At 37.9% G+C, this 13,232-nt stretch overlaps 1 protein-coding gene across 3 annotated transcripts in view; it reads left to right on the plus strand.

Moving 5' to 3' along the window:
* Nucleotides 1–3,359: 3,359 nt before the first annotated feature.
* usp22 (ubiquitin specific peptidase 22) overlaps nucleotides 3,360–13,232 on the plus strand; it is a 32,624-nt gene continuing 22,751 nt past the window's right edge. For 2 of the 3 annotated variants that reach the window (XM_079476052.1, XM_079476054.1), the window contains exon 1: nucleotides 3,374–3,833. In XM_079476052.1, coding sequence (XP_079332178.1) covers nucleotides 3,714–3,833 — 120 coding nt within the window. In that variant the 5' untranslated portion in view covers nucleotides 3,374–3,713. Of the gene's footprint in view, nucleotides 3,834–13,232 lie in introns of all 3 variants that reach the window. The other variant, XM_079476053.1, reaches the window with a different exon arrangement.

Below are 13,232 nucleotides of genomic sequence, written 5' to 3' on the forward strand. Positions count from 1 at the left end.
GTTTGTGTTTAAAATTGTATTATGGCTATCAACGTTAATATATTAATGCATACAATTAAAGGCAGGGTATGTGATTCTCTTTACAACCTTACAGCAATCGCTAATTTGTCAAATATACATACATACATATGTTTCTTCAGAGGACGGCGTAGGACCAAATGTTCATCCAATCATTGCATCCGGTCAGAATGCAATGATAGGATATCAAACTTGTCTGTCAAACAATGTTTTTTCTGATGGAAGGTGGGATCTTATGCTCAATGCTAGCTTGCTATATTGTTAGCCTCTCTGAAAAGACCTTACTCATATTCATTTATTGTGTTAACAAAAATAATGCACTTTACTTCTAGTAATAGAAATATCCATGTCTTTGTGTTTTGAGCAAATGATTGGGCAAAGCATCTGTCATTTGCAGTCAGTCTGACACACCCATTCACATACATGCACTTGATTCACAAACCATGAACAAGAAATGCAGGATTCAGACTGACTTTGATGACTTTGCCGGATATTCTGAGCACACAACATGATTCAAAGTAAGTCAATTTGAATAATGTTACAGTATTTCAAATTTTGATGTTTATGAATCAATAATAAATCTGTGTTAAAGGCTGCCACAAATTATTATAATTTGTATAACCTCACGGTTATTCTCAGAGGAGGCCCTCAGCCATGGTTCCGAATCTTTATCCTCCAACCATTTGCATGAAAACATGCATTTCCCCATTAGTCTACGATGTTGTTTAACAAACAGGTGTAAATGGACCTCCCACTATTTGCCCGCATGCCATGATTAAAATAAGGGAAACTTTAGCATATGACCTCTTTGGATAAATATGAAAAGATGATACAAAATTGAATACCTTGGTAAATAGCATTTAAAACTTTTTAATCGTTTTCGAAGGGACTTCATTTTAAATGAATTAAATGTATTTATCAACTTTTAATACTTTTTAAGACCCTACAGACACCCAGCTTATGTTTTAACCGTTTGTGAGCTCTGTGAATCTCATTTACCATGTGTTGTACAGTATATGTTATCATTCATGAGAATTTAACCAATGATTAAACTACTATTAAAGCCTCAAATTCCTCATGGATCTATTCACATTTGTTCTGTTCCTGTGGCTCAGTGGTTGGAGCGTTGGGTTAGTAGCGTAAAAGGTTGTGGGTTTGATTCCCAGGGAACACATAATGTATAGCCTGACCACACTGTAAATGTCTATCTGTGTCTGACTGCAGACAGGAAATGATATTTGGATTTTCATACAAAATAGTGTATGTTAGATCTTCAGGTTGACTGTTGTTTTGAAAATAAATGAAACTGACTATGATTCATTCTGCTGGCAAACATGCCCACTGTTGTCAAATGGCAACACTATATCATGTTTAGACTGCGATACCAAGCTCAATGTCCTACAAATGCGTCAAAGTTACAGGGCCCATTTAACAAATTGTTTATTTAATAGAATTAACATACAACAAAATTCAACAAATCATTTATTTAATACAATTATTATACAATTAAATAATAGTATAAATTAATATTCACATAACTAAAATAAATTCAGTGTAAATAGTTATATTATCAGGCACTAGCCAAAACCGACTAACAAACACAGATCGGAAGTTAACAGTCCAGGCGCATATGTTCGATGAAACGGTCCTATTTGTAGTATGGAAGTGTTTGCTGGTTTCCTTCCCCTAGCCAGATTTCCTTTAAAAATATTTGGAAAAATTAAGAGATATTTTCTTAATGTTGATAAAAAACATTTTCTTCTGATGAGTCATCTGGGGTGCAAACTTGTCACCTTTTGGTTTTGGATACAATATGGGTCATTAATGTCATTTGTCTAGATCAGATGTGCTTTTGAAAATCGGGCCTGAGAGGGGTCTGTTTTTTCTGGACGGAGTCGAGGTGAATGAAATTAAGAAAATCATGTGCGGATGGTGTGGTAGCAATGTCAAATTACTAGCCAGAATAAAAAAACTAACCTATTAGCAGAAAACAACACCAGATCAAATGGGTGAATATAAAAAATCTAAACCTGACTGTCACATAATGGGCAAAGTTAGGATATTCCAGAAGGACAATGATCTAAAAACAAACATCAAAACCAAAACAAATATGGGGCACTGAGCAAAAAACTAAGCTTCTGCCATGGCTATCCCACTTTCCATACCTGAACAGAAAATGAGTGTAGAGAATTGAAGAGAAGCACCAACATGGAGCTGGAAATCTGAAAGGCCTGGAGCGATTCTCTTGTCGGGTGTTCTCCAAACATATTAGGCGTTATAGGTGAAGACGCAGTGCTGTTATCTTGACAAAGAATACGTTTTAAAAGGGTATGAATAATTAAGAGCAATGTGTTTTAGAGAAACTTACATTGATTTCATAATGACTTTCCTCTATCTAAAATTCTTAATCTTCAGTGAAAGGTTATATTTAAGGTTATATAGCATTGGGGGGGTCTCGCATCATGGTCACCTTTTTCAATCCGCATTTAAATGTTTATTTGACATGTATAAGCATGCTGTTCTCCAATCCAAAGCGTTCTATTGCTTTGCTTAAATTCATCCTATGAGTTGAATAGTCAAATTAATGCGCCTTTGCTATTTTCTACATTGTTACGGAAACAAGGTCTATGGCAAAAATGTTGTGCTGTTAATTTAGTCCTCTAGAGGTCTCCCATGTTTTGAGCTAAACTGTAAAATTATCATAAATGGAACACTTAGAAATAAGCACTAGTATTTAACAAGTGAATCTGATGGTTTTCAAGTCATATTTTACCCTCTTACGATTTTTTTCATAAATAAATATTATTTAGGCTATATCAACGGTACTGAAATTATAATTTATTTACAAGCAATTTATTATTTGTAAGTAGTTATTATTGTGTGACGTGAGATTGGCCTAGATGAATTTCTAAGTTCCATGGTTTGGGGTAAGATGTGTTCTTGATCGAAGTAACTTAGGCTCCTATCAAATAAGGTTGTTTAAAGAATTTATAGTTTTGTTAATATGTGCATACCTATTTATTATTAATCACCACGCCGAGTCCTCAATCACGCAACGACAATAAAAGTACACAACGCATATCACACTCATGACAACACTGATTTTTTATTTCAAAACTTCAATGCAGGTAGGCAGGCATGTGGACGCTGTTTTTTGCTTGAATGACATAACCAACATGAAGGACCGACTCGAACTGGTTTTGCAGCCAATCACAAACCTTAAAACGCCGTACACGTCTTTGAACAAAGACGAGCGGCATCTCTAGCCAATCGTGTCGCGCGTTTCTAAAAAAGAGGCGGGAGTTGAACGGAAAGAGCACACGTGATAGCCAATCAATATCGCGAACAGTAAGCCATCGGCCAATCGGCATTTGATATCGCCAGGATTGCGTCGCCCACGGTGCTCAGTTGAATTCCATTGCCGTCCATTAAAACAGCCGACTTGGAAAATACAATATCAAAGTGTGCTCAGTTATACTAGAAGCTTGTATGCTGATATACCATCAAGGAATACATATTCATGGAGCAAGGATACTGAGAAAAGATCTCCGCATGTGTAACACGCATCTTCGACACTGTCGTGGCTCGCTGCATTGCCTGGCAAAACAGAACAATTGGCGGATAATTCTCCTCGTGACTTAAGTTGAGCATATTTTATCGCTGAAATACATAGAAACTCGAATGTGGTTTCTGTCATGAGTCCAGCCGGGTGCTCCCATGTGAACAGTTTTAAAGTGGAGAACTGGAAGCAGAATCTGCGGGTCATATACCAGTGCTTTGTGTGGAGTGGCTCTGCTGAAACCAGGAAACGCAAGGTAAATAAAATACACCAGAGCCCAGTGTGGTGCATTGCATCGGCCCATCCTTTTCGATGCCAGCTCGCGTTAGCCTGTCAAACGCTAATAGACGCGTTGTTCGAAATGCTAACGCGTTTTGTTACATTTGATTTAATTTCACCAAGGCTATGATTCCAGGTCTTGGTTGCTAGCCTGTGTGAACACAAGTGGATGAATTGGCTGGCCTGCGCAGCGCAGACTCCTTATGCATTCGTGGATGTGGGTATCTAGAAATGTTTTTCGGCTGCCAACGTTTTAGTTCCTTTAAGGCGACTAACGTTATTGAGCAGCACAGTCTGATTAGTACAAGATGCTATTTGGCCGTGATAAAGATCCAAGCGAATCTTGATGAATGCATGTCATTCACGCAACACTCTCTGAACCTTATTGAGACAATTTCTGATGCTGATACTTGACTTGCCAGGCCTTAAAAACATTGATTGCCCAATGGCCAAATGTAGCTTTCAGTTTCACTGTTCATAATCCTATCTGTATGTGAACCGGGAGCAGCAACATGTTGTAGCCAGTGTCTAATGATGCATCTCCAATTTTAATACTGGCATTATTATTTATCTGATGTTGCTTAAATGCCATGTAGCCACACTGTTGAGCAGCACGCGGCCCTTGCGCCACACCAGCATCACTGACGCTCGAGTAGAATGATGCAGATACATCGATGATGATGATGGTGAAGCTCGCGGCTGCAAAGAATAGTTTAAGCACCGGAGTTCCTCACTTAACTCGTCTACGGGGAAAACAAATGGTTGTTATGACCGATATATGCATCAAGAGGGTCTTTTTTATGTAGCCCCCCATACACGATTGGATTTCCATCTCTGGGTGGGTATCAAATCTCTCTGAATGGAAATACAAGCTCCAAGTTTAGCAGGAATATATGTGAATTATTGATCGTTTCATGGATTTTAAACAAATGTGCTGGTAATTCATATAGGAGAAATGCAGTCGTGTTGTTCAGGCTTTGTTTCATTCAGGACTGAATGACTCATCACCACAATTGAGGTCAAGTCAACTGAATTTCAAAAGGATCTAGCCCGGCGTTTTCTTAATGGTATTCTTCCTTAATGCAGAAATGGTGTCACATTTTACAAGAATAATTGCAAACTGGTTCCTTTTCTGCGATCCAGCTACATAAATGTTTTGAGTGGGCAATGAAATTTCACTTAAGTAGCTGCAATACTTCAAAAGAGAAACTCTACGTAATGTATTATTGTATAATCGCAGTTTGGGAGGTGCGCTTTTAGTACATCTGTGCAGTAAATCTCTTTTATATTTGCAGCAAACAAGAATTTAGGTTGCATTAAACCGTGTCTGACCTATAAGGCACACCCACTATTCCCAACCCTTACAGGTTTTTAATAAGTTTTTATCTATTTGGTTTGGTGTTAAATGGCAGCATTCCTGTACGAGGGAAATTTAGAAACTGGGATCTCTTGAAGAAACATCACCAGATGCATTTACCTATATAACACAAGGTCATATATAACATCAGAATAGAGAACATCACAGTCCAAAGGCCACGAACCAGGTGTGAAAGGAACTGGATTCACGTCTCCACTTACATGTTGTACCCAAGATGGAGACATAGCAATATGACGAGCTCAGTAATGCTATAAAGGCATTTTGCCAGCACTGCTCCTGTTGGCTGCATCACCTTGCTGCGGAACAACAGATTTGATATGAAGGACTAAAGGATAAATTGTGCACTAATGCAAGGTCTCAGACGGCACAATTCACAACCGCAACCTGATCACTGCCAGACTGATGCATATTTTACACGAAACTGCAAAGGGCAGTTTTTAGTAACAAAACACAGACGTATGACTTAGTTTGACTTACCGCGTGCATTTCAAGTCCTGCATCTTTTAGCATTGGGATGCTGTCTACCAGTTTCAAACGATCTCCACATCCACAGTTTAAATAACATCCATCACTAAAATGCCATGAACAAACGCACACCTAAACTTCACTGTCGATATCAATTATTACAGGTCAAGTAGACCAATAACCGATATTTTTAACCCATATACATGTCTGGTGTAAAAATGTGTTCAAAATTAAGAATAACAAGAGATCTGATAAACACTTTGCCAAAAACCATGGTTACTACACGTCTACGATAGTAACAACATGGTAAACAGTAAGGAAATAATCAAACAATATTTGTCAGAAAGAGGCTCCACTTGATGCATGTTTCTCTTTACCATGAAACTGCTTATCCTCGGAATGTAAGTTAAACCTTTCCTCTATGTTTAGGACTGTCTGAACACCCACACATGTGCAGCATGACAACAGTCAACCGTGGCGGCGCATTAAGACATAAAGCAATAACACTTATTGCAAATTCTGTTCAGATTTACTCACTGAAGACAACCGACTGTGCTTGTTTGTATTCTCGCCAAGACGGGCATTATAACTTGTGTGTCTGAACATTTATGCATAATGAGTTGCGAAAATAACTAAATCTGACACTTTTCGCATGAAGTTTGAGTGGCGGCTTTGTCCCATGTGCGCATGCCCGAGTGCACTGACTGAAGATTGTCTTTTGAGAGCACGCAAGTACTTGATGCTTTAAAATGGTTTGTATTTGTGAATGTGATGATTTAAAATAATATGCAAATGCCTATTCCGTCAACTGATGCACAATTATTGAAGCTGCTCGATCTAGCAAATGCTTTCGGTGCGAAAATAATGCAGAAGTGGTTATACAGCATCTGGTACACAGTTTCTATTGTTCTGTTATCAAGATTACTCTTTGGCGAGTTAAGGTAACCCAAAAAAAAAAAAAGAGTAAACGTAGTTTACTTTTTAAACGACGACTGTATGACTGTTTTAAACATGTAAAACTGTGTAACATTCCGTTACCAAATCAATAGACAAAGTCCAATATCATTCGTGGCTAATGTAGCATTACGTTCCACGTTTCGTGAAAGCCAATTCATTATGATGACATAAAATTAAATACTTCTTACGTGAGCATAATGGGTGATCTTCATATGCTTCTGGACGGGGAAAACCCATAATTCCACTCTCCCAAGAACGTAATTTAGCCTCGCCTTTTGTTGTTTCGAAAGTGCACCATCTAGCATCCAAATTTACATATTGTAAATTCAAAAGGTATCTGCTGGTTCATATTATGAATGGGTGAGGAAAAAACTAAATTTGTGTGAAGCGCTTGGCAGAAAGAAAACTATACATTCTGACTGTCAATGCATGGTTTAGTGTCCAATGTAATCATTATTCACATGTCATTTAGGTCATCCCTTTGTATCCAAATGTATGGTTCTTTCAGATTTCACAATTTGGGTTCCGTTTATTTGGCTGTGTGAGACTAGCCAATGCATTTCTGGAATACAGCTGGTAAATTCAAAGAGGACTCACAATAGGTTGTTTCAGGTTACCCGTGTGGTTTTTCTAAGGTGGCTGTATGCCATTTAATGGTATCATGTCCAGAGACGCGGAGCTTTCTATATTGGCACCAGTGATGTAATGTTTGTACAGTACTTACACCATCAAATATAGACGTTTGCTTTCCAGTGTTGAGTTTTTGTGTTCTCAGCCACATTTACTTACTATAAATATGGGACTTGTTTAATCATGTGATTAGCGAAAGAGACACCTTGCTTATGTGCGGTCATTGTCTCGTTCTAATATATCCAAGCTGTTCCAGTCTGCTACTTTGTTCTAGCAGTTACATCAGAACAGCTTGTACATTCAAACACGCCTATTTCTACAGAGACCCTGCTGCAGTAGGACTCCTTTGCTATGGTTACCACTATTAAGGTAAATGCACAGAGCAGAAAGAGAGAGGAGATGAGAAAACACATTGACCATGAAAGCCACGCTAATGAAGACGTGATTGGCTAACTTGTCTTTTTCCAAACACGTTGTAATGTGTGGGGACAAAAATGTTAAAGTAAATAGATTTTGGTTGCTTCTAAGTATAGGGTTTGTTTAGTTACTGCTTCTACATATTACGTATCGAATGTAATGATTCCCCACACAGCTGGCTTTATGAATGTCATGTTATTTACTTTGCTCAGACGTCTTGCAATTATTACGCATTAAGAGAAGGTTGCAGATTTGCTGTGCTCGGACAGCAATTACTACATATTAAAGGTGCAGGTGGGAAGATCCGCCGCCAGATGGCGCACATTAAAACCGGTATGTTTAAAACGACGACAACGGCGTAGCTTGATGACACTGTGAAGGAACGTGGAATAATGTGAACTGTCGTCTTCAACTCCACAGCTAAATCAATCAGACGTGAATAAGAAATCACGTTTATGGATTATGTAACGTAATAGTTTTATAAATGTTGCGTTTGGTGACGTGATTTAATTTCAATATAAGTAATGTAATTCATAAAATTAATTACACATAACGGCTTACACATCATGTGAGGCACCTCAGCCAATCAAATTAAATAGTAATTTAATATTTTGATTCTAAATGTTTTGTTGGTTGTATTCTGTTTGTGCAGTGTTCTGGACCGGCGTTAAACCAGTGTTGTGTACGTTTTCCATGTCAGTCTTTTATTTTTTATTTATTTTATGTGCATTTAGAAGAGTAGCTTTATTTTATGTGCTTATATACACCTGTCTTTAAGAAAATAGTTCACTCTTTTCATCATTTAATACCACTCTTGTTATTTTAAACCTATGACTTATGAATATATTTTGAAAAATATCGGACCCCGTTGACTTCCATTGTATATCTATTGACTTCTATTTCTTTAGTTTCCTCAGAAGAAATAGTCAAAGGAGGGTTTTATTAAAATGTTAGTTGAATAAATAAGATAATACAAATTATTTTTGGGTGAATCTGAAAATAATTCCCTTTAAAACACCCTTAATCACTTGACCTTTTTATCCATTAAGTGATACAAATTAACATTTTACGCATTACTTGTTAATGTTCCCAAACATGTCTTCTACTACTAGAATGGCCATTAGTTTCAGGCCAAGAAAATTGGCTTCCTTTGAAAAATAGCATGGCGCTCAACTACACAAAGTTAATCTAAATCATGGCCGTGATTAACACCAGCACGCACTGAAGCTTACTAGCATGGTCTTCATTAACCATTAAAAAATTTTTATAGGCTGGTTGTATCACATCTATTCTGCATGTAATGGGCTTCCAGCTAACTATCAATAATTAATTCTACCATGGAACGTTAGTCATAGGGATGCATTCCTTGGGAAGACATGCATTAAATTTATATAGTCCCATATCATCAGCCTGTGCCTCTTGAGCTTCAACAGATATCTACTGAGGTTCGAGGTGACCAATGGTGCTCGACGGCAGGCCACCGAGGAGCTTCTTAAGACATGGTCGATGTTTAAAATCAGGTAGACAGAAAATGCAAAGTTGCAATTTGATTCCGAGAGAAAGATAAAAGACTCCTCTATGGTTTTACTGGCTCATAATTCATAGCCCTACAAATACTTAAACACAGCGGTTTTGCCTCTTAAATACGAATCAAGACTGTTTTATCTTTTTTATCCCAAGATGTTCTGTTCCCTTTTTTTTCCATTTAGAGAGGAGGTTGGCTTTGTTCCAGATGTTTTGAAGAACACGTTCAAGGCTACCACAGATGATGAATGATAATATATTGTCATAATCTTTTAGAACCGGGATAAGGTGGAACAATGTTCCACGTGTACCGTTAACGTCCTTCCCATTCAGAATGGGCTCCTAGCAGAAAGGGTCCAAGGGTAATTGACAAGCCCTCTCCACTATTGCATCCTGGAGCTGTCTTCAGCTTTTTAGCACCAGGCTTCCACTCCCTCTGCGCTCTCTCACATGCTCGCTCAAGCTCCCTCAGCTGATCTCATTTATTTGGCCTCTAGTAAGCTTATCACAGTCAAAGCGGCTCAGGAGCATTCATTTACCTCATCTGCATGTGTTTGAACTGTCATCCATCCTTTATTATCAGCGCCTTCCCTCTCTCTATCTCTCTCTCTCTTTTGTTTCTCTTCTTTTATCTCTCGCACTTCCTATGATTCTTCTCATCACCCACATGCCTCCTACCATACTTGTGATCTTGGAAACACAGCAGTAAGCCAATGATTGGATGCCTGGTTGCTCCAGAAACTGTGAGAACCAATATGATTGGCAGTCTGCCGCTGGTTTTTATAGGCTTACTGTGGTTATTTGACCCTTAATGTCAAATATCCAAAGTCCGTCGCCCCTCTGGGTTTGTTGTTTTGAAGGAAGAACAGAAATTAGGCTTACTGACACCCTAGTGATGCATTCTTTCTGTGTTTTGTGAAGGTCGGTAAGCATATGTTTACATGTAGAAACCCTGTTGCTCTTATATGAATTGTTTCTCAGAGGCTGTGGTTGGTGTTTAATATGGAGGTGTGAGTGATGATTGTTTTTCCTAACCTAAAAACATAATTTTAAAGAGGTTTCATATGTGGATTTCTTTTACCAATATTGCAATTGCAATCGCGATTTAAAATTTACATTTAAGAATTTGGCAGACGCTTTTATCCAAAGCGACTTACATTGCATTGCATTTGCAGGAGCCAATGCTCCGTGCAGAGTTGGGAAGTAACAAATTACATTTACTTGAGTACTGTACTTGAGTACACTTTGAGTATCTGTACTATACTTTCTGGATACTTTTTACTGTACTTCACTACATTTGAATGACAAATATTTCACTTTTCATTCCACAAAAAATTATTTCCTTAGAATATTTTCGGCTCCTTCTTATGACACACATGAATTAACTGTTGAATAGGGAGACATCCACAATATTTTGGGAGAAGGCAGTTGTGTATATTTTCGCATCTCTGATTAAAATACCGAATTAAACGTTCTATCCGATTAATCGGAAAAACAATCGGCCAACTAATCGATTATCAAAATAATCGTTAGTCGCAGCCCTATATTGAATGCAGATGCATGCGGCAAGCACGCTTAAAAAGAGACTGGCGTAGTCACGGCTAACATTCGGTACAATACGCTCTTCAGGCACAGCAAATGGTTCAAATGCAGACATGCTGAAATCGAGAGCACGACACGAATGAGGTGCAACGCGCTCTCTTCACTCGCAGACAGTCACCACGAGAGAGCAAACTTCCGTCACGACCACTTTGGGGAATAGGAGAAAGCTTCGTGCCGCGCATTTTCCATGCATTTTTATGCTTTTGATATTGTACTGGTCAGCTGCGAGCAGAGTAGCATCAAACTGTACATTCCCATAATAATCAGTCTTTGTGGTTAGTATTCACATTTAATCGCAAATGGAATTTATCGTTCAGCCCTAGTTTGTTAAGCATGGTCACTTAGCTGATACCTTGTGATCTGATTGGTACATCAGTATATTTGTACACAGTGACTTTTAGATTGTGGCACCAAAGAAATCTGTTCCTTTAAGTAGTTGAAGATTAAATTCATACCCCTGGTTTTGTGGGATGACAGTTCTGCTTTGTTAGAGGTCACACTGGATCTGTCCAATAAGAGTGTGATCAGTCACTGCAGTCTTCCACTCTTTTGATGCCTGTTTTATTGAGTCAGCATCACTGTGTCATTTTCATAGCATGTTGCTGTGGCTAACAGAGAAGCTTTTCTCTCTAGCTGATCAGGAGCTGATGTCATCAGCCCCACGGGCCAGTCACACAGTAAAGGAATTCAGTTCTAGGAGGATAGACCATTTTCTTTATGTGCAAGGTTGGTTATAAGAGTATTGACTGCATGGCTTAATGGGGCATTGGCCAAATCCATTGTATCTTTGTGGAAGAGGGTCTCAGCATTGGTGGTTGGAAGATTAAATCAATAACCTTTGTTCACTTTGGCTTTTCCAGAACATTTTCACTATGCCTGGTTCAGACTATACAAGTTTTTGTCTCTTATGATGTGTCAGGTCTTGCGATTTTTCTCTCTGAAATTCTTGTGTTGTGGACAAGAAACCATTTTAGACTGTAAATTGCTTCTCGACAAATAACCACTTTTTGCCTTTAATGACATGATGTCACTGAGAAGTGACTGACGTACATGAAAGAGAGCATTAAACAATTTCAACTGAAGTGGTGTGTTTTGTGTGTCTTATCCTCAGAATAATTGAACTAGCTTTATGCTAATTCCTACCAGGCTTCTAAGCACTTCCGCTGTTGCATCTATCCTTTATTACTCTGTCAAGGTAGTCCCTGGAGGAAATGTAATTAAGGTTCCGCCTCATATTGTCGCCAGAGCTCCACAACTTTTTGTCTTTTACAGAATTTCACCCTGCAGCACGAATACAATCGTCTGTCTTTTATTCCGAGTCGACCATCTGATCTGATTTACCTAACAAATTCTAATTGTGCTATGAATAACGTTATTTAGGGGCGTTTTAAATATGTAATCTGCTTGTTTTGCGTGACTATGAGTGAAAGCGTGATGTGGTTGCACGTGGGTCAGTGACACAAAAGGGTTGGCAAGTTGAGAGAACTTTTTTAAAAGCAAGAAAATGTCAAATGGTGAAACTGCCAAAGAGTGAGAAATTTCTTATTTTATTCACCTATATTGAATGTAAACATGCTTAGATTTTTTAATATCACATAAAATAGATTTTATTAAAATATACATTTAAATGCACTTGTGCCACTTTTATTGGGACATATGCTGAAAACACAACATATTTTTCTAAATAATCTTTGAAATTATGTAAAAATGGCAAAAAAACACATTAATACTCTAAACTAGATGCTTCTCTTTTATTATACATAAATTTTCCTGTATATAAATATATACAAATACTTGTTACGCCAATTGACACCAACCAGTTACACCAGGTTGCCCATGTTGCTTCTACAGTTTACGGCCATTGTTTGTTTAATACATCAACCAAGTATGATGGTCAACAAGTTAAGCTGAAGTGGTTTAATTTTTCTCAATGCAGAAAAAACATCTAAAAACAAGAAACCATCATGTCTTGTAGTGTAACTAATTAAAGGGCTAGTTCAGGGTTACAATGAAAATTCTGTCATGAATTACTAATCCTCAAGTCGTCTCACAACCGTAAAATCTTTGTTTACAGAACACAAAGACTCCCCACCATATAGACAGCTATGCAACATACATGGAACGTGTGGAAAGTCAAGTATAAAGACATCATTAAAATAGTCCATAGTGACTACAGTGGTTCAACCTTTATTTTATGAAGAATATTTTTGTGTTTAATAAAACAAAGACAACAACTTTATTCAACGATTTCCTGACTTCGGCGCCAGTCTCTTAACGCCGTTCGCGAGAGGGCTCAGCGCATGTGCGTAGTCTTATGTCGTATTTATTATAAAATAAATGTAATTGATGAAAATATATAACAAAGAACACTTGAAAATAGTTCCAAATAATTGTTTAGATTAT

Source organism: Barbatula barbatula (genome assembly GCF_947034865.1).
Source record: "Barbatula barbatula genome assembly, chromosome: 16".
In the NCBI taxonomy this organism is placed as follows: Eukaryota; Metazoa; Chordata; class Actinopteri; order Cypriniformes; family Nemacheilidae; genus Barbatula; species Barbatula barbatula.